Source organism: Gasterosteus aculeatus, chromosome 7 (assembly GCF_964276395.1).
Source record: "Gasterosteus aculeatus chromosome 7, fGasAcu3.hap1.1, whole genome shotgun sequence".
NCBI classification, from domain to species: domain Eukaryota; kingdom Metazoa; phylum Chordata; class Actinopteri; order Perciformes; family Gasterosteidae; genus Gasterosteus; species Gasterosteus aculeatus.
Window position 1 is genome coordinate 22,768,844 of NC_135694.1, and position 17,776 is coordinate 22,786,619.

General features: G+C 42.1%; 3 protein-coding genes and 2 non-coding genes across 5 annotated transcripts; all 5 read left to right on the forward strand.

Annotated features, from left to right (window-relative positions):
- Positions 1-1,042: 1,042 nt before the first annotated feature.
- LOC120821815 (protein NipSnap homolog 2) lies at positions 1,043-6,179 on the forward strand. Its single transcript, XM_040180842.2, has 10 exons — positions 1,043-1,390; positions 2,384-2,511; positions 2,643-2,688; positions 2,795-2,889; positions 3,281-3,351; positions 3,544-3,684; positions 3,787-3,818; positions 4,367-4,461; positions 4,587-4,670; positions 5,037-6,179. The coding sequence occupies exons 1-10, from the start codon at positions 1,299-1,301 to the stop codon at positions 5,099-5,101; spliced, it is 849 nt and encodes a 282-aa protein (XP_040036776.1). The 5' UTR covers positions 1,043-1,298; the 3' UTR covers positions 5,102-6,179.
- A 426-nt stretch (positions 6,180-6,605) lies between these two features.
- Positions 6,606-13,443, forward strand: cct6a (chaperonin containing TCP1, subunit 6A (zeta 1)). The gene is made up of 13 exons (XM_040180785.2): positions 6,606-6,945; positions 7,609-7,672; positions 8,108-8,242; positions 8,334-8,507; positions 9,054-9,157; positions 9,266-9,536; positions 10,269-10,351; positions 10,902-10,998; positions 11,175-11,322; positions 12,088-12,221; positions 12,386-12,488; positions 12,906-12,978; positions 13,066-13,443. The coding sequence occupies exons 1-13, from the start codon at positions 6,809-6,811 to the stop codon at positions 13,136-13,138; spliced, it is 1,596 nt and encodes a 531-aa protein (XP_040036719.1). The 5' UTR covers positions 6,606-6,808; the 3' UTR covers positions 13,139-13,443.
- On the forward strand, positions 8,744-8,880 carry LOC120823184 (small nucleolar RNA SNORA22). Its single transcript, XR_005712822.1, has one exon. It is a non-coding gene; the product is annotated as a small nucleolar RNA SNORA22 (small nucleolar RNA).
- Positions 10,061-10,197, forward strand: LOC120823186 (small nucleolar RNA SNORA22). The gene has a single exon (XR_005712824.1). It is a non-coding gene; the product is annotated as a small nucleolar RNA SNORA22 (small nucleolar RNA).
- A 665-nt stretch (positions 13,444-14,108) lies between the features above and the next one.
- sumf2 (sulfatase modifying factor 2) lies at positions 14,109-16,625 on the forward strand. The gene is made up of 9 exons (XM_040180821.2): positions 14,109-14,319; positions 14,415-14,565; positions 14,654-14,768; positions 14,926-14,970; positions 15,070-15,220; positions 15,375-15,430; positions 15,706-15,790; positions 16,022-16,163; positions 16,267-16,625. Exons 1-9 carry the CDS (start codon positions 14,220-14,222, stop codon positions 16,367-16,369), a joined length of 948 nt encoding a protein of 315 aa, XP_040036755.2. The 5' UTR covers positions 14,109-14,219; the 3' UTR covers positions 16,370-16,625.
- The last annotated feature ends 1,151 nt before the right edge of the window (positions 16,626-17,776 follow it).

Below are 17,776 nucleotides of genomic sequence, written 5' to 3' on the forward strand. Positions count from 1 at the left end.
AAAGAGATTAACGGAGTAAAAAGTTGTGAGTTTGACTCGTTTTTTGGTTCTAAACGAGAAAACGACTGTCCACTTCCGTTTTACCGTTTTGGATTTAAAACGAAAAACGAGAAAACGAGTGTTTTCGTTTTCTGGTTTTTACGGTAAAAGGGACTATCAAAACGTACGGACCGACCTGCCATTAACGAGCTGCTGAACAGGGCAGAGACAGGACAGCGAGTTACACAGAATCCACACCTCAAACAAGTGTCCTCTAGCGCAAAACTATAACAGCTATCTAAAAAAAATTGTGCGAGACCCAAGACTCTACCAAACGCAACGAGATGGTTTTGACGCCTGTCCGGTAATAAATACGGCTCTTATGGCTGTTTGCAAAACGTGTACCTTCTGGATTTTTTTAGAAATATATCAGCAGACTTGTATTGGAGCCTATGGGGCTTTTGGCAGAGGTTGTGTCACTGTAACACTCCTTAAGCCAAAACTAAAGAACTCTGGGATTCCATGAACACATTAATCCAATCAGCACAACCATGCCATCATTAATCCAAAGAAATGAACCCTCAAAAGTGTATACTTTGGCTGGAAGGACCGAAGTTCCATATTTTTTTAACCAGATTCTGACGCTGCCCCACACTCTAGCCCTTCAGCTGTCACTCATGTAAAACTCAGAAACGGACCGAAGAACTAGTGAAACCTAATCAGTGATTATGAAAAAATTATGAAATGCATACATTCTGCTACTACAAAGGCGTAGGCCTAGATTTTGCTTCTGCGTTTTCAGAGCGACCTGCGCAACAAAAGAAGCATAAACTAGGCTATGCAAGCCGGGCTGCGATTGGTCTCATAACTACATCCTTTACGGAGTCTCACATTTCGTTTTCATAGCGCAATACCGCCATTATTAAAACAACAATGTTTACGAGAGAACAGATCAGATTGAAGAAGTTTTGTTGGAAGAAATGCGTAAATATGATTCATGGAGGGAGATCTCCGCAAACGTTGGTTTGCCGGGCGAGGGGTGAACAAAGTTGTGGAGGAAAGTACGGGACAAATGTGCCCGCGATGAAAAGGAGCAGTGGCGATGCACGGGGCAATAAAGTCTGATAAATAAATAAACAAACCAACGACTTCCACACACAAAGACGTGACTCTCTAGGTCGTCTTCGACAAAAACACGTTACTCCACCTATTGTTCTGGCGGTGAATTGCTCTGCAACACACGCCAACGTCAGCTCCACCGGGAACGCGCCGGACCTGCAGCCTCAAACCACATCCAGCTGGCAGCTTCCAGCGGAAAGATGGCGGCGCGAGTCCTCGGGAGGGTGGCCAAAGGCCTCAACCGGACGAGAAATGGGCTTCGGGAGAACGGACAGGTCACGGTTGTCGTGAGGTTAGAGCTTTTTTGGGGGGGGAGACATTACATTTGCCAGTGCTGTGGGGCGATGCTACTTGAAATGTGTGTGTTTTTTTTTAATCTCCCGTGGAGTTGACACCGGTGACAAAGTCGTGTAGGCTAGTTGGCTAAGCTAACGCTAAACTTCAGGCTAACGTACGCACGTCGGCTAACGTCACGCGCAGCTCACCGGGTAACTCGCTGCTAATGCTAATCATCGCCCGACTCTCATTATGAAGTTGGGAGCCAACTTGTGTGACCACTTGTCCACGCGAGCTGCGTGAGTTCGTCGGTAGACTTTCAGATGTAGAAGTTGGTACAAAATCCCCACTGAGTTTCTGTCCGTCGCAAACTTGAAGGTCAGCGGGCTGCGAATTGCCGCGCGGCACCAACTTGTTGTGATACGCGAGTGACCCGGTTTCTGTGTCGCTGCGGCAGGTGTGTGCGTCCAGACGTGAGCTGTGCCCACATCTCGACAACCGCAATGCTGCGATGATACACTAACACAAAACCATTATCTACGTATAACTAATGTACTGATATGTGATGGTGAGTCAATGATATAGAAATATATAGTTGTCTTTGTGACAGAAATCGAAACACAGAGGTTTAAAATATAATGTAGCAATATTTGGGACAGTGCAGGTTTTTAACAAACAAACCTGATATTCCTTTTATTCATTTTCCTCTTAATAAACAACTGTGACCAACGCAAGCAGAGCGGGCTGTAGAGGCTTAATGCTGCAGGATTTGGCATCACCTTTGACCCGCAGATAACCACCAGCTGATGGCCTGAGGTATCTGGCTGGACAGCAGTATATGAGCAGGCCAGACGTTTAACACCATTAACGGCTTTAGAGACTTTGTAGTAGAGTACGAGCACAAAAAGTGTTTGCTGACTGTATGCAGAGCTTTTCTGTTATCTTGGGGAACTTAGTTTCCTCATTGTGTAGTGTCCTATACAACTTGTGTGTTTTTGTTTTACCTCAGAAGCCTCTCAGCTCAGCGGGAAGACAGCTGGTTCAAGTCTCTGTTTGTTAGAAAGGTTGACCCCCGAAAAGACGCTCACTCTCATCTGCTCGCCAAGAAGGAAGACAACAATCTGTACAAAATACAGTGTATGTGTTGTCGGTGACCTGGGGGCACATTGAAACTCATCACCCTGAATGCATGTGTTGTATCGTTTTTAAGATTGTCTTTTGTGGTCTGATTGTGTGTCATCCACTCATGTTTTGTTGTTCCCTCCCAGTTCACAATGTCAAGCCGGAGTGCCTTGATGCCTACAATGATCTTTGGTAGGAAGTCCCTGTCCCTGAGCCGACCTCATTCAGGTTCTCATCAAGGAACCGGTTTTAGAAACTGCGGATTTGTTTACAGATTTGTGTCTGTGTGTATCCTTAGTGCGGACATCTTTCCTTCCATTCATGCTGACCCTGAATATCCCTGTGAGCTTGTGGGCACCTGGAACACCTGGTACGGAGAGCAGGATCAGGCAGGTGAGCGCATCAACGAGTTCTGGGTGTGATGGTCACCATTAAACAAATGACTCTTGTAAGTCATTCAACCAGCTTGTTAAATGTGAGCATTTGCGGCTTCTTTCTAATCTGATATTGTAAATTCAATATTTCTGCGTTTTTAAGTGATGGTTGGACACACAACACACACATATTAGAGGTTTCATGTTGAGTCATGAGAAACCGATCCACAATACTTGTACATTGGCTTATTATATGAGTTAAAAAAATAAAGCAGAATAATAATTGACTACCAACTAATAAACTGCATGAAGCAACAAGCTTTAGTAAAAAAAAATTGCCCAGAGAAATATAGACACATCACGATATATTCAAGAGCTGAATAATTTTTGGTACCTCTGCTCCTTTCTAGTTCACCTGTGGAGATATCGGGGAGGGTACCCGGCTCTCACTGAAGTCATGAACAAACTCCGGCAGAATGAGGTAACTGGTGCTGGCGTTAGTTCAGTTTATTGGCAGTTGGCGAACTGTAGCACAATTTCTGACGTCAAATTTCGTACATGCACATGTGACCGACACTTGTGCATGTACTGACCAGAGGTTAATATCTTTACAGATGTTTTTAGGAGGCAGATTTACAGAGTAGTGTGTTGCTGTTGTCTGTCGTTGCTGTAGAGGTTTACAGACTACAGGAAGCAGAGGGGGACGATGCTGCTGTCTCGTAGGAACCAGCTGCTGCTAGAGTTCAGCTTCTGGAACGAACCTGTCCCCCGTCCAGGACCCAACATCTATGAACTCCGATCATACCAACTCAGGGTAACTCCTATGAAAATATACATCATTATGCATAAATATGGTACATGTGTGTGTGTATAACGTCAGACAACCTACTTTTCACTATTCACATCTTTATTTCAGCCAGGGACGATGATCGAGTGGGGGAACTACTGGTAAGGCATAACTTCCTGGATGTTTCTCCTTCTTTATCGGAAAGTCATCAAATTAGACTCATTTTGCTAATCGCAGAAGCTCATCCGCTTTCTCTCCATGATGCTACATTTGTAAAGGTACCTTTTATTATGCACCTTATTCACTACTGCTTTATTGGTTTTGCAGATTGTAGGAGATGAATATCAGCCAACGGTACTTTTTGGCTACACAATCTATGCATGACTCCGACGCATGACGAAAGACGTTTTGCATACTATTGGTCAATTTCAAGCATAATTGACCTATTAACCCTATATTTAATATATGTTTGTATCCGAATAAATTGACAATGATGATTTGGAGAAATGTGCCTGTTAATATAATAAAACAAAAACATGCTTTTAAATAATTCTGAGGTGGACATAAAAATTTGAGGTTTTGATTTGAAATAAATTATTGGGACATCTTTAAATGTTGGGTTTTATTTGTACTTTGAATCGTACATATTCACAAGGATCTTTCGATTGCAAGCTTTTGGTGTTTTTTAACATAACGAAACATTTTGCAGGGCGCGTGCCATCAACTTTCGGCAGCAGAATCACGAGGCCGTGGGAGGCTTTTTCTCACAGATTGGAAGTCTGTACACGGTTCACCACTTATGGGGTGAGCAGTGTTTCCTGGTTGTTAAAATATTTCAGAAATAATTCAACCTTTTTCTAAGGATTTATCCTGTATATGTGGTTAAGGGTTCTTTATTGAGGACTATCTTTTTATTTTTTTAATTTCAGCTTACAAAGACCTTCAGTCCAGAGAAGACACGAGGAATTCAGCCTGGCAGCATGACGGCTGGGATGAGGTTGTTTATTACACAGGTAAGCGTCAGTTTGCTGTCTTATTTCTCTTCTCCTTTGCCATTCAGCAAAATATGTCACTGGAGTTTGTCCTACAATTCATTGTGTAATGTTTTATTGAGGTTTATTAAACCCACAGATGCACATGTCAACAAGCAGAAAATTACTTATTTTAAAAACCGTTACATTTTAGTAGTTCACTCATACCATTATGCCGACTTTCTCTTTTTGTGTTATTACATCTTGTATTTGCCACTTATTGATATTATCATGATCAGAAATATATTCTTCTTGTTCCTAATAAATATATACACACACATATATTGTGGACATGCTACGGACACAGAAATCTGTTTCTAATTATACTTTTTCTTCCCCATTTAACAGTCCCCCTGATTCAGCACATGGAATCTAGAATAATGATTCCCATGAAGAATTCGCCCTTGAAGTAACCACGTACACAGAAGAACCTCAACTGTCACACTGATCCGTGGAGCGTTAACCAACCATCGGTCGGTGCACTGCCAGGAAAATATGCAGCAACATCATGTTTCAATTTTTATTTCCTTTATCTTTTTTTTTCACCCACTTTTCTTTGTGGGCCAAAAATCTTATTTCAGATGCGCTTAAAACATTTATTATCAAAACCAGAGCTGTTACTGATCTGTTAATGTGCTTTGTGGAAACAAAATATCATCTCACATGCACCTGCTCTTCTATTTCTATGTCAATATTTTAAAATTGTCTGATTTTGGAAGGTTTGTCCTATTTTTTGATAATTTGATAACATCAGTGTAAGAGTGCGATACCAGGAAAAGACTTGGAATACGACCTGATAATGTTTGAAGGTCTCAGAAATGTGACTTATAAAATCTGTGGCACTGGCATTGATAACGAATCAAACAAAAGTTACTGCCTCCAGAGCTCAGAGTTCGAATGAATTGAATAAGCTTGTTAATATGTCACAGGTCTATTATAGGGCCACAGATGGACTTTTGCTTTAGATTCTGTAAAGTTTGACCAGGTCTACTCATCAAGAAACTACGGGGATTTGTTCCAGTCAACTGATAATAGCGTGTATCAGTTATTTGTTTAAAAAAGGACTCATAACACCACCAATATGAAGACCGAGCAATTAAAGTTCACCAATGCACCACAGGAGTCCGACTAGTCAGAAGACTAAGCCAGACTGTGATGTAGTGCACATCCATGTCACACCAGCTGAAATACGCAACAACATGGAACTAATCTAAATGCCGTACGCTAACTGGTTTGACTTACCGCTTTGTCAAGACGTAAATGCCAACCGGATTGTGTGCACTAACTAAAAATGAATGGTCAGATTGTAGATATACATAGTGGGTTTATTGATATATCCAGATTCATGGTAAACAATCGGTTAATGAAGTGGGATATTCTAAACTATCATAACAATGGTAGAAGAGGAATATTCATATTTGGTAAATGCGAATCATAGTGGTTCAATAATTTTAGTTGTACATATTGAATTAAACGCCTTGTACAAACCGATAACGTGTTGGGATCATTTTTTCATGTATGGTATTGTCTGTAATGAAAGGATGGTACTTTAGCACCACCCATAGACTTTGTAGTCTGCGATTCGTCAAGGGTGTGACTTGTGCTGCCTTCACTGTGTATCGGGGAATCTTAAAACCCTCCTAACGTTGTTGGGCCCCTGAGATTGTAGTCATTATTGTAAAACATTGCTGGGCGCAGGGGATGCAACACAGTTTTATAAAATATTTTTTTTAATAAAAAATGGGCCCGCATTTGCATAACTTTTCTAAAGCATATGTAGCAGGAGTGGTTTAACATTTAGCCTTTTTATCTCCCAGTCATTGTGATTAGGAAAACTAACTACAATATAAATATTTCACCCCAACCTTTCGCCCGCGTGGCTTTTTATATTGCTGGATACTCTATAATGACACAATCATTATTTGGTTCAATTGGAGTTTTAAGATCTCACAAACGCTTTATTGTCCGAGCCCGTACTGGGTAAGCAAATGCACCACGAGAGCACGTGTTGGAGCCTTCTAGAAAGCGTCCCTCCTTTCGAGAGCGTCTGAACCCAGCAGTGCGGACCCTCCACCGGCGTTAATTTTTTACTTTTACATCGCTGGTTGAGCTGCGTCGCCATGTCTGCCATAAAAGCTCTGAACCCAAAAGCGGAGGTGGCCAGAGCTCAGGCCGCGCTCGCGGTTAACATCAGTGCCGCCCGGGGGCTCCAGGATGTGCTGAAAAGTAACCTGGGACCGAAGGGGACCATGAAAATGTGAGTGTCTGCGCAGCCCTTTGTGCAGCACGCGTACCAAGCTAACGTTGCTAACGTTAGCTGACGTTAGCCGCGATTCACCGGCAGTTCGGCTGCCTGTGCACGTACAGTCCACGTTAGCACGGGAGATGATCCGCACATTTATTCTGAATATCTCTAGAAACGATTAATCGTCCGCAGTGCGCGAATCTGCTATCCTGCGCCACAAAATTCTAACTCAATTCTGGTGAGTTTGGGCCTCCGCTGGCTAAACGGGAGCGTTCCAGCGCACGTTGTCGTGCGCAGTCATCGCCGGGGTCCGTTTTTGATCACCACCAAGCTAACATTAGCATGTCTGTGTCGACCTGTTAGCCGATGGTCATAACGGTAAAACGTACCTACGTTAATGTATTTCACGGAGCGGAAGCACAAGGTGTATTTTGTTTTTTGCTTTGCCGGGAACGGACGTTTTAACAGGTCGGATTGAATGACTCATGGAGGATGAACTTTTCAGAAAGTTTCAGTCAGACTGCGCTACAGCTGCTGAGGCGTTGTCAGGGTAACTCGGTACGCAGAACCCGGACGTGGTTCTGTCCGAATTACAACTGCGTATGAGAGCTGTGTGTCCGGTACCGAACCGGATCCCGTTAACGCTTCCCTGCCCTTTTTTTCTGGGGTCCGCAGGCTGGTGTCTGGTGCCGGAGACATTAAGCTGACCAAAGATGGCAACGTCTTGTTGCACGAGATGGTAAGAAAGTGCTGATCTGGAAAACGGACCAAATGTCCAAATGTCACGTTGTTTATTCGGCTTCCGTCATTTGGCGCGACCACACCCCGAATGTATGTGCGTGCCACTTTTTTACAATTTGTGCTCTTATATTTGGAGAATATTAAATATTTGAGGATGTCGACCTTTTCTGTTAAATGTAAGTTGTATATTTTTGGGGGCTTGTGATTTATATTTGAGTGGATGAATAAGTCATTTTGCTATCTAATTTGGGCCGTAAGTGAGCAGCACTAAGTTAAGCACCCTCGTACCTCTTTGTCAAGTATCAAGAATTTCCTAGAAATGCTGAAGTCCCCTCGGGCTCTGTTATTGGTGATAACCAGTAACGCAAATAATTGTTAGTTCTAGCCCTGTTGCCCTTTTATTTACTGAGGACTTTTATTTTGCACCGCGCAGCAAATTCAGCACCCGACGGCGTCGCTCATTGCAAAGGTTGCCACGGCGCAGGACGACATAACTGGAGACGGAACCACGTCAAATGTCCTCATCATTGGTGAACTGCTGAAGCAAGCTGACCTCTATGTGTCAGAGGTGAGAAAGAGATGCGCGAGTGGCGTACAAGTTTCCTTCCCCCCCCCCAGAAAATTCAGAGATATTTTCCCCTTTTGATTTTGTCTTGCAGGGTCTTCATCCAAGAATCATTGCTGAGGGCTTTGAGTCGGCTAAAGAGAAAGCGTTGGCTGTTCTGGAGGAGTTGAAGGTGACTCGGGAAATGGACCGAGAGACGCTCATCAACGTAGCGCGTACCTCCCTCAGAACCAAGGTGTACTCCGAGCTGGCAGACCTGCTCACTGAGGTGAGACATAAGGGAAAAGAGCTCAGTGTACTAACTGCTGAGGGTCTGCAATTAACCTTAAAGCTTAAAAAAATATTTGATTTGTTTGGTATGTGGTGTTTAAAAAAAAAGTTAACATTTAGAGTTCCCTGAATCATTTAGATGATGTGTACATGTTTATTCTATTGTCCATCCAGATTATTTTCTCTTACTGAATCAATGCCAAATCGTTCACATGAGACATTTCTGCATCTTAAAAGCACAGAGAACACCCAAGGGTGCTAACGTAGCTCCCCCTGGTCTCTTGTATCTGTGCTACAGTAAATCTGATCTGTACCTCTGCATTTGGGGAGTCCCTTTCTCTCCTACATGTATTCAGCGGATCAGAATAAACATTGCGCACAGACAAACCCGGTGCATTATTTCATGGGGAAAAAATGAAGATAAACAACCCTTTCCTCTAATGTGTAGGGTAAAATGTATCCCCTTTGCCTGTAAATTATCAAATGACAAATAACCCTCTTAAGTTACCACAACCAACTGTTGTTGTGATACGTTTGTCTGCAGGCTGTAGTAGATGCTGTGCTGGCCATCAACAAACCTAATGAGCCCATTGACCTGTACATGGTGGAGATTATGGAGATGAAGCACAAGACCGACTGCGATACACAGTGAGTTCAAATAAAAACAAAGTCTGTTCAGGAGACAACCTTACCGACCGCAGTGGATGACTAAGAGTCCTTAACATCTAAAGAATGTGTCCTTTTCTTCTTTCTTAGGCTGATCAGAGGTTTGGTGTTGGACCACGGTGCCCGACACCCGGACATGAAGAAGAGGGTGGAGGATGCCTACGTGCTGACCTGCAACATCTCTTTGGAGTATGAAAAGACTGAGGTCAACTCTGGCTTCTTCTACAAGAGTGCTGAGGAGAGGGAGAAGCTTGTGGCTGCGGAGAGGAAGTTCATTGAAGATCGCGTGCAGAAGATCATCAGCTTCAAGAACAAAGTCTGTCCCAATGGGGAGAAGGGCTTTGTCGTCATCAACCAGAAGGTAAGCTTGAAAAGGGCGCATGCAGTACTGCAGGGCACTTGCACTGTCATTCCATGTCTCCTTAAATTCCAAAATGTGCTTTAGAATGACAATCAAACTGAAGAATGTCATATGTGGTGACCTGTCTAGTAAAATAGGGAGGAATTGGAGCAAGATATGAGCATGCATACTATAATTTATTTTGAAAATGTGTGTTTAGAAAAAACTAAATGTTAACATTTAGAATTCCCTGAATCATTTAGATGTGTATGTTTATTCCATCGTCATAATACCTGAAGTATAGATAGAGAAACGAGGACGATATACAATAAATGGCTGCAAAACACAGGAAAGATTTGTCCTGAAATTAAAACCACTCCAGACTACTTTCCCGTACTGAATTAATGCAAAATTGTTCACATGAGACATTTCTACAGCTCTAATATCCACCACAGTACAGGTCAATTCACACATGATTTAAGACTTTTCTATATGGACACCTGGTATTCTGGGATTTGCGTCACATGTAAGATTAATCATCTTAAGTGCACAGAGAACACCCAAGGGTGCTAACGTAGCTCCCCCTGGTCTCCTTTACCTGTGCTACAATAAATCTGATCTGTACCTCTGCATTTGGGGAGTCCCTTCCTCTCCTACATGTATTCAACGGATCAGAATAAACTTTGCTTACAGACAAACGCAGTGCATTATTTCATGAAAAAAATATAAACAAACGTTTTCTCTGTTGTGTAGGGTATTGATCCATTCTCCCTGGATTCCCTCGCCAAGGAGGGCATCGTAGCCCTGCGCAGGGCAAAGAGGAGGAATATGGAAAGGTGAGACATATTTAACTTGTTTAAGTGGCCTTTTCTGTACAATTGACTGTAGTCACTGTTTTTAGTACCTTCTACTACAATACAATCTGCTGCATTGTTTACAAAGAAGAAAAGCTCAATTGTTGAGCATCTGGGGTTTGGGGTGTGTAATCTAAGATGTATCATATAAAAGTAAATCTTTATAAAATAAAGATTGTTTCATTTGACATGTTATCATGGGGAGGCTCACAACATAGAACATACTTCTCAGTGCTCATCCTGTTTCTCTTCAAGACGGGTCCGCAAAATATTGTCTAACATGAAACCGTTCCGTGAGGCAAAAAAGGTTGGGACCGCGACTTTACTGCAATCCGAGCAATCTGTCATTTGCTTCTAGAAATACTACAAATTGTAGAAGTATAGAATAACTGTTGCTTTTACTATATTATGAGAGGTGACGTCTCACCCTATGTATGTAAAATAATGTGTTTTTAAAACCGTTTCCTTTTTGATGTTGCCTTCCACTGAAAAATTGTATCATAGAACTGATTTATACACCTTTTCTCTGCAGGCTCACCCTGGCTTGCGGTGGTATTGCCATGAATTCAGTTGACGACCTCACACTTGAGTGCTTGGGATATGCTGGGTTGATTTTTGAACACACACTAGTAAGTATTTTTGTTTCTATGTGTTAACTTTGAGATTTCTTTTAACCTTTTACCCCATTTCCTCGATTTTAAAAATAAGCTAAATAAGTCCACATTACAAAAAGTTGGGAGAATGGGGTCCAGGTGGGAAAAACAAGTTCTCCCTTAAGTTGTTGACTTAGAGTTGCTGTTTGCAGGGAGAGGAGAAGTTCACGTTCATCGAGAAGTGTGGGAACCCTCGCTCCGTCACCCTGCTGGTGAAGGGACCCAACAAACACACGCTGACGCAGATCAAAGATGCCGTCAGGGATGGTTTACGGGCCGTCAAGAACGCGATCGAAGATGGTAAGACACTGAACCTCAAAGCGTTATTAAAAGTATTGGTTTGTCTCCGATGAAGTAGTTTGATAGGGGTATGATTAATGGCAGTAATCTGGTAGGAAAAGTGTTATGTTGTCTTGTTTTGCCACCAAGGTGAAGCTCAAATTTGGATGTTCAATGTTCCTGAAATGTTTAATTTATTTAAATGAATGGTTGAAATATTCTTGGTGATCACCTTACCTGCTGGAATTCAAATTGCAATATTATAGTTTTTTTACCAATTAAAACGGAACGTCTTTCCTGAAGTCATTTCTGTCACTCTTCAGAGGGTTTTCTTTTACCGTCAAAGTAAAGCCCTCGAAACGTGTTACTCAAATGTTAACTAAATTCATTACCAGAGTTCATGAAGTTCTCCAAACGATCCTTTATGAAACACTAGCGCAGGTTTATTTCTTTTCTCTTTTTTTTTTTCTACTAATGGGGATTTTATTAAAATGAACACTTGAAAGTAATCTCTGCGTTCTTCTTTTGTGGGTGTCTTCAATTGGTCTGATTTGCACAGCGAACACCCAGGGATGCTATCGTGGTTCTCCCTGGCCTTTCATGTCTGTGCTACAGTGACTCTGGTCTTTTCCTCTGCATTGGGAGCGTTTCAGTCTCTCCTACATGTATTAGCTGATCAGCACAAACTCTTCAGTGATCCCTCGCGCATGGTTCTTGCCTTTTTATGAACAAAGGCAATTTGGCTTGTGTTTTCTGAGCATCCTCTTTTCCGCTGCGTCTCCTCAGGAAGCGTGGTGTCCGGTGCAGGTGCGTTCGAGGTGGCTGTGGCGGACGCTCTGGTGAAACACAAGCCCAATGTGAAAGGCCGAGCCCAGCTGGGAGTCCAAGCATTCGCAGATGCTCTTCTAGTCATCCCCAAGGTGAAGGGTGTTTCCTGTTCCCCCGGGGCTTTCAGTGTTTATCCATGTGATGCCACAAATCCCTTGCTTTCCTCTTACCGAAGTTTATGCGGGATTCATTGTTTTTTTTAATGTTGAAACCGTATCAACCGTGGTTAATTCGAATTGCTCATCTTCCTTGTTAGGTTCTGGCCCAGAACTCTGGTTATGACCCTCAGGAGACTCTGCTGAAACTGCAGACTGAGTACAAAGACAGTGGTCTGCTAGTGGGAGTGGACCTCAACACAGGTAGGAACCACAACACACCCTTATCTGACGGCCGTGACGCACAGTAGAATTCAAACCCCCCACAGTACATCACAATATCCATTTTGGATTTTCAAAAGCAGAGATCTGTAACAAGACTGTTAACTGAAGGAATTCTGAAGTATTGTCTGTTTCAAAGTGCCTTTTGAACACACTGAATATAAAGTCCATTTGGCAATAAATTATAAAAGCAGAACAGGTGCAGAGTAACATTATTTTAGTAAGATTACCCTATGAGGCAGAGCCTTCTATTGATCGTTCCGCTCTAAGACTGTAAATGTTTTTTTTGTTGTTGTTTTTTGCTGTTTGAGTCGTGCTGGATTCCTTTTTAAATCCCCAAACTCTAGTTTGGTTGCACTTTATCGGGCTTGTTTTGAATGAAATCCTGTTGGTCTTCAGGGGAACCCATGGTGGCAGGAGATGCAGGCGTTTGGGATAATTACAGCGTAAAGAAACAGCTTCTCCACTCATGGTGAGATCACACGTTTCTAAACTGTCAAAGACCATTTTGAATATTCAACCATTGTCGCCATTAACGTGGCTTTTTTTCCTTTTACAGCACGGTCATCGCCAGCAACATCTTGTTGGTGGATGAGATTATGCGCGCTGGAATGTCTTCTCTCAAAGGTTAAAGATGAACCAAAAGAAGCGGCGGCTGTTATACTCACAAGGATAGTTGTTTACCTGACAATTCGGTCAACGTGGACCTGCTCTAGGAAGTCTGAAGCACCGCAGTCTGATGGACGACCAGCTGTAATCCCCACGGCATCCATCGCAGCGTCTGTCAGAACCATCGTAATGCTAGTCATGTTATTTTTTTTCCATGGATTTCATGTCAATGCCTCATCTGATTGGTTTATTTATGAGATTTTGTTCAAAGCACTGGCATCTGCCCCTCAGTTCTGTTTCCATTAAAGGTTTTTTGGCTCTTGAAAAAGTTGGTGGTTTTGTCATTGAAGAGTAATTAGATACTAAAATAGTACTAATAAAATTCAAGAGAAGCTGGATGCACAGCCTCAAAATATACTATTCATGGCTGGATAGTTAAACTACATCCACACCAGGTTATTAAAAAGTTGGTTCTTAGCAGAAAATGGGTCAAAGACATAATTAAGCATTTCTATTTTCGAAATGAACATTTCATACTAAAATACAAACTTGACCTATTAATATTGTACACAATATTCACTTTTCGGGACTAAACTGTCCAACTGTATAAGGTGATTAAAGTTCATAAACTTTAATCATAAACCAACAATTCATCTAAGCCCGCATGCATCAGAGTAGCTGTATTTGTTTAAAGTTAGTTTTCATTATTTATTGGCACATTGTATGAGACACTGCTGTCATTTAGACCTACAGTTATAAATTATTACACCCTGGATATCAATCAATGCACAAATATTTATAAAGGGGAGCGATTAGTGTTATGTATTCATAATCAGATTTTTGTTAATATCAGATTGTACAAACATTTTGTTTAATTTCTTTGCGTAACTTTACTGCAGATTATTGATCACGTTTCTGTTCTAGTATTTCTTAAAGATAAAGGAAATGGACGCTTGTTCGTAAAACAACTTTCTAAAAACTGTTTTACACGGAAGGGTTTGATGGTTGAACACATTTCCGTTCCGACCGTTAAATCTGTCCGACAGAGAAATTCTGCTGATAGTTTATTCCGTAACTTGTAATTGAATGTAAGATTATTGTAAAATGCTCAACGTGAAAACCACGTCAGGTGAAACCAGCTCGTCGCGAATGATCCTTAAAACCTTTTCCTTGATCTGCGCGATGTTTTTATTGCCAGCGTCGGGTAAGACGTCACCTTTAAAAAAAATGTTATTTCTAAACATACCAAAGCATGAATTACATCAACGTGATGGAAACACGTGTCCTCGTAACCCGCAGCCGCGGCGGAGGAGATGATGCACATTCCCGGAGGGAGGATGATAATGGGAACCAGTGCAGCCGATGGGAGAGACGGGGAGGCTCCCACTCAGGAGGTCCGGCTGCAGCCCTTTGACATCGACACCTATCCGGTCACCAATGCCGACTTCAGGTAAACCCACGTGACATCCGATTATGTTGATAATGAATTAAGACGTTGTGTAACGAAGTCACGCGCCGTGGCCTCCTTTGCCCCACAGAGACTTTGTGAGGGCGCAAAAGTACAAAACTGAGGCTGAGACATTCGGTTGGAGCTTTGTGTTTCAAGACTTTGTGCCAGAAGAGCTGAAGAGCAAAGTCACCCAGAGGATTGAGGTACCGGGGTCTTGAGTTTTGGCTTGGAACAATACATCTTGTTTTCCTTTACATTTTACAGGCAAAACAATTCATGTATTATTCAAGGGATAAATAGATCAGTCAATTATGAAAGCAGAATATATGAATAACTATCGACTCTTACTTTCCCATCCAGTCCGCTCCTTGGTGGCTGCCCATAGAGCGAGCGTTCTGGAGACAGGTGAGGTCACGGGCGACCCTCTCAGTTTTCAATCGTACACCTTGTAGCGCGCCTTTCATTGCGCCGCCTTCCACTTCTTTTAAACGCTCTGCTGTCCAGCCCGCAGGACCCGGTTCGGGCATTCGGGAGCGCCTGAGCTTCCCGGTGGTTCAGGTGAGCTGGAACGACGCTCAGGCCTTCTGCCGGTGGAAAGGCAAGAGACTGCCCACTGAGGAGGAGTGGGAGTGGGCTGCGCGTGGGGGGCTGCAAGGTACGCAGTTTATTCTAGTCTATTGATTCTTCATTAACATCCATTCAACAATGCATTGATTCACAGGGAGGCTGCACCAGTAAAAGACCAAAGACAGAGCCCTGAACAATAGCTATAGAGTGTCATTGTTTGCTGTCCTCCTCGTGTGTTCCAGGTAGGACGTATCCGTGGGGAAACAAGTTCCAGGGCAACAGAACCAACCTGTGGCAGGTCAGCCTCCAACAGTAATGCACGTTGCAGAAGCATTAGCACAGGTCATTGTCCTCAGAGGCAGCTTTGACTAAGGACTCAAAGATGTGTTTTATTTTTAAGGGATTTCTGCAGATTGAGCTTCTCAGATTGAAAACATATAAATTGGAGCGGAAAAACTCATGAAACTTCATTAGATCTACTCTTTTGTACTATTTTTCTCTTAAAAATCAGGCTTGTTCTTGTGACGTGTGAAACGCAGGCCTTGCGATAACTCAGTCCTGGTTATGATTTAGGGATCCTTTCCGGATGGAGACACTGCAGAGGATGGATACCATGGTGTTGCCCCTGTCACAGCGTTTCCTTCTCAGAACAGTCATGGTAACGGCCTGTGTGTTTAAATTGGGGGGGATAAATCTGCATTAATTAGATGGTATGAGATTAAAAGTGATTTGTAACAGAAATGACTTTATGTTATAGCAGTAGACAGAAAATAGATGTTACAGAAATGTTAAAACCAAAGCGCGTTAACGCCTTCTCATATTATTATATATATGGACTCTTCTTGTGTGCTTCCTGTTAGTATACGAGCAACTTTGTTACTCCACGCAGGACTGTACGACATGATGGGAAACACGTGGGAATGGACGTCCACGCCTTTTTCAGCAGCTCAACCCATGTTCGTGCTGCGGGGGGGCTCCTGGATCGACACGGTGGACGGCTCAGCCAATCATAAAGCCCGAATAACGACCAAGTGAGTTATTCAAAAACACGACGCACTACATTTTCAGACTCTTGAGTCCCACACAGCACCTGCACAGAAGTCCTGAAGGATGTTATGATTGTGTGTCCTGAAGGATGGGCAACACTCCGGACTCTGCCTCGGACAACCTGGGTTTCAGGTGTGCGGCCGGTGATGGACACAAACAAGGGAAGAAGAAAGCCCAAGCTGAACTTTAGCAAAACATCAAGAGAAAGACAGTAATGTCCTGCGGAGTGAAATAAAGACAGAGAAAAAGGAATCCCGGGCACAAGTATTAATGACTAATCATGGATTTGAATGTGGGACGATGATGATTAAGAGGGAATAAAATGTTTCTCCTGTGGAGAACTTTTACCAAAACAAGAATATCATCCAAATCATTGTACAGGAATTACTGAAGAGACATTTTGTCTCATTGACTAATGTCACTGAATTAAATAGAACAGACTGTCACTGCTGATCTTCCTTCTACACGCTGGAATCCGTCTTTTGTTGGTTTTTATGTGACCGGAGAGTAAATCGGTCCGTTTGTTTAGTCACCGCCTCCGATAATCCCGTCTTTGTACTTTTGTTTACTTTCTCACTATGAATACCCCGTTGAGCGGATGTTTGGACTCATTCTGTCCAACGCCACAGAAGATTTTCTCTAAACTCCAGTTTTGCTTTCAGTGTAAAGGACTTTCTAGCAGGTCGAACAATCCCGATAACAATATTTAGTCGGCAGGGAAATCCCAGCTGAGCACTTTTTAACTTGTTTAACAAGGTTAGAAAAAATAAAACACAAGTTTTTTAAGTAAAAAAAAAAGCTAATTATGCAAAACTACTTTGAATTTGGCTTTTTAACGTTTTTGCACTCTCTGATATTAGTCTCATGATGTAAAACTGCTGCATGATAAATGAGTAATTTACAGGATCTGGATGTTTGCCATGTGTCTCTTTTTTTAGACGTTTTTCTTGCAGGGATTTTTCTGTTTTGTATTGTTAATAACTTATTTCCCAGAATATTTCTGCAACAGCAGAAACAAATCGTGTTTTTACTTTTTAATTAGAACTGTCTCACCCAACTAGCAAGACAGTATTAAATTAAGCAAAATAAGGCTGAATATGAGACTTCATTATGTTTATTGTATTTAGAATAAAATGTTATTAGGAGAAAAAAAGCAAGAGTTTTAACCTTAACCTACTTATTAAGGTGGGTGGAGAGCTCATTAAGCAGTGACCTTATACTGGGAAAGTGTGTACAAAATGTGCAGCACATCCAATTTAGAACGCTACTTTAACTGAGGAAGAAAAAACGTCAACTATTTCCTGTTGCTAGGCTACTCATTGAAGAGTAATTGGATACTAAAATAGTACTAATAAAATTCAAGAGAAGCTGAATGCACAGCCTCAAAATATACGGGTACTATTAATGCCCGGATAGATGCAGAAGTGTCGAACTACATCCAGACCAGGTTATTAAAAATAGTTGATTCTTAGCAGAAAATAGAAATGCTTAATAATATATTTGACCTATTTTCCAAATGAACATTTTGTACTAAAATACAAACTTGACCTATTAATATTGTACACAACATAAACACAATATTCACTTTTCAGGACTA

What these genes read in the sequence shown, in the direction of transcription:
- LOC120821815 (XM_040180842.2), top strand. Translation starts at nt 1,299, where the DNA reads ATGGCGGCGCGAGTCCTCGGGAGGGTGGCCAAAGGCCTCAACCGGACG. An exon ending in CAATCTGTACAAAATACAGT is followed by an intron (nt 2,512 to 2,642) that starts GTATGTGTTGTC and finishes GTTCCCTCCCAG; the next exon opens with TTCACAATGTCAAGCCGGAG. An exon ending in GATGCCTACAATGATCTTTG is followed by an intron (nt 2,689 to 2,794) that starts GTAGGAAGTCCC and finishes GTGTATCCTTAG; the next exon opens with TGCGGACATCTTTCCTTCCA.
- cct6a (XM_040180785.2), top strand. Translation starts at nt 6,809, where the DNA reads ATGTCTGCCATAAAAGCTCTGAACCCAAAAGCGGAGGTGGCCAGAGCT. An exon ending in ACGTCTTGTTGCACGAGATG is followed by an intron (nt 7,673 to 8,107) that starts GTAAGAAAGTGC and finishes TGCACCGCGCAG; the next exon opens with CAAATTCAGCACCCGACGGC. An exon ending in TGGCAGACCTGCTCACTGAG is followed by an intron (nt 8,508 to 9,053) that starts GTGAGACATAAG and finishes GTTTGTCTGCAG; the next exon opens with GCTGTAGTAGATGCTGTGCT.
- sumf2 (XM_040180821.2), top strand. Translation starts at nt 14,220, where the DNA reads ATGCTCAACGTGAAAACCACGTCAGGTGAAACCAGCTCGTCGCGAATG. An exon ending in AAGTCACCCAGAGGATTGAG is followed by an intron (nt 14,769 to 14,925) that starts GTACCGGGGTCT and finishes TTTCCCATCCAG; the next exon opens with TCCGCTCCTTGGTGGCTGCC. An exon ending in TCCTTCTCAGAACAGTCATG is followed by an intron (nt 15,791 to 16,021) that starts GTAACGGCCTGT and finishes TACTCCACGCAG; the next exon opens with GACTGTACGACATGATGGGA.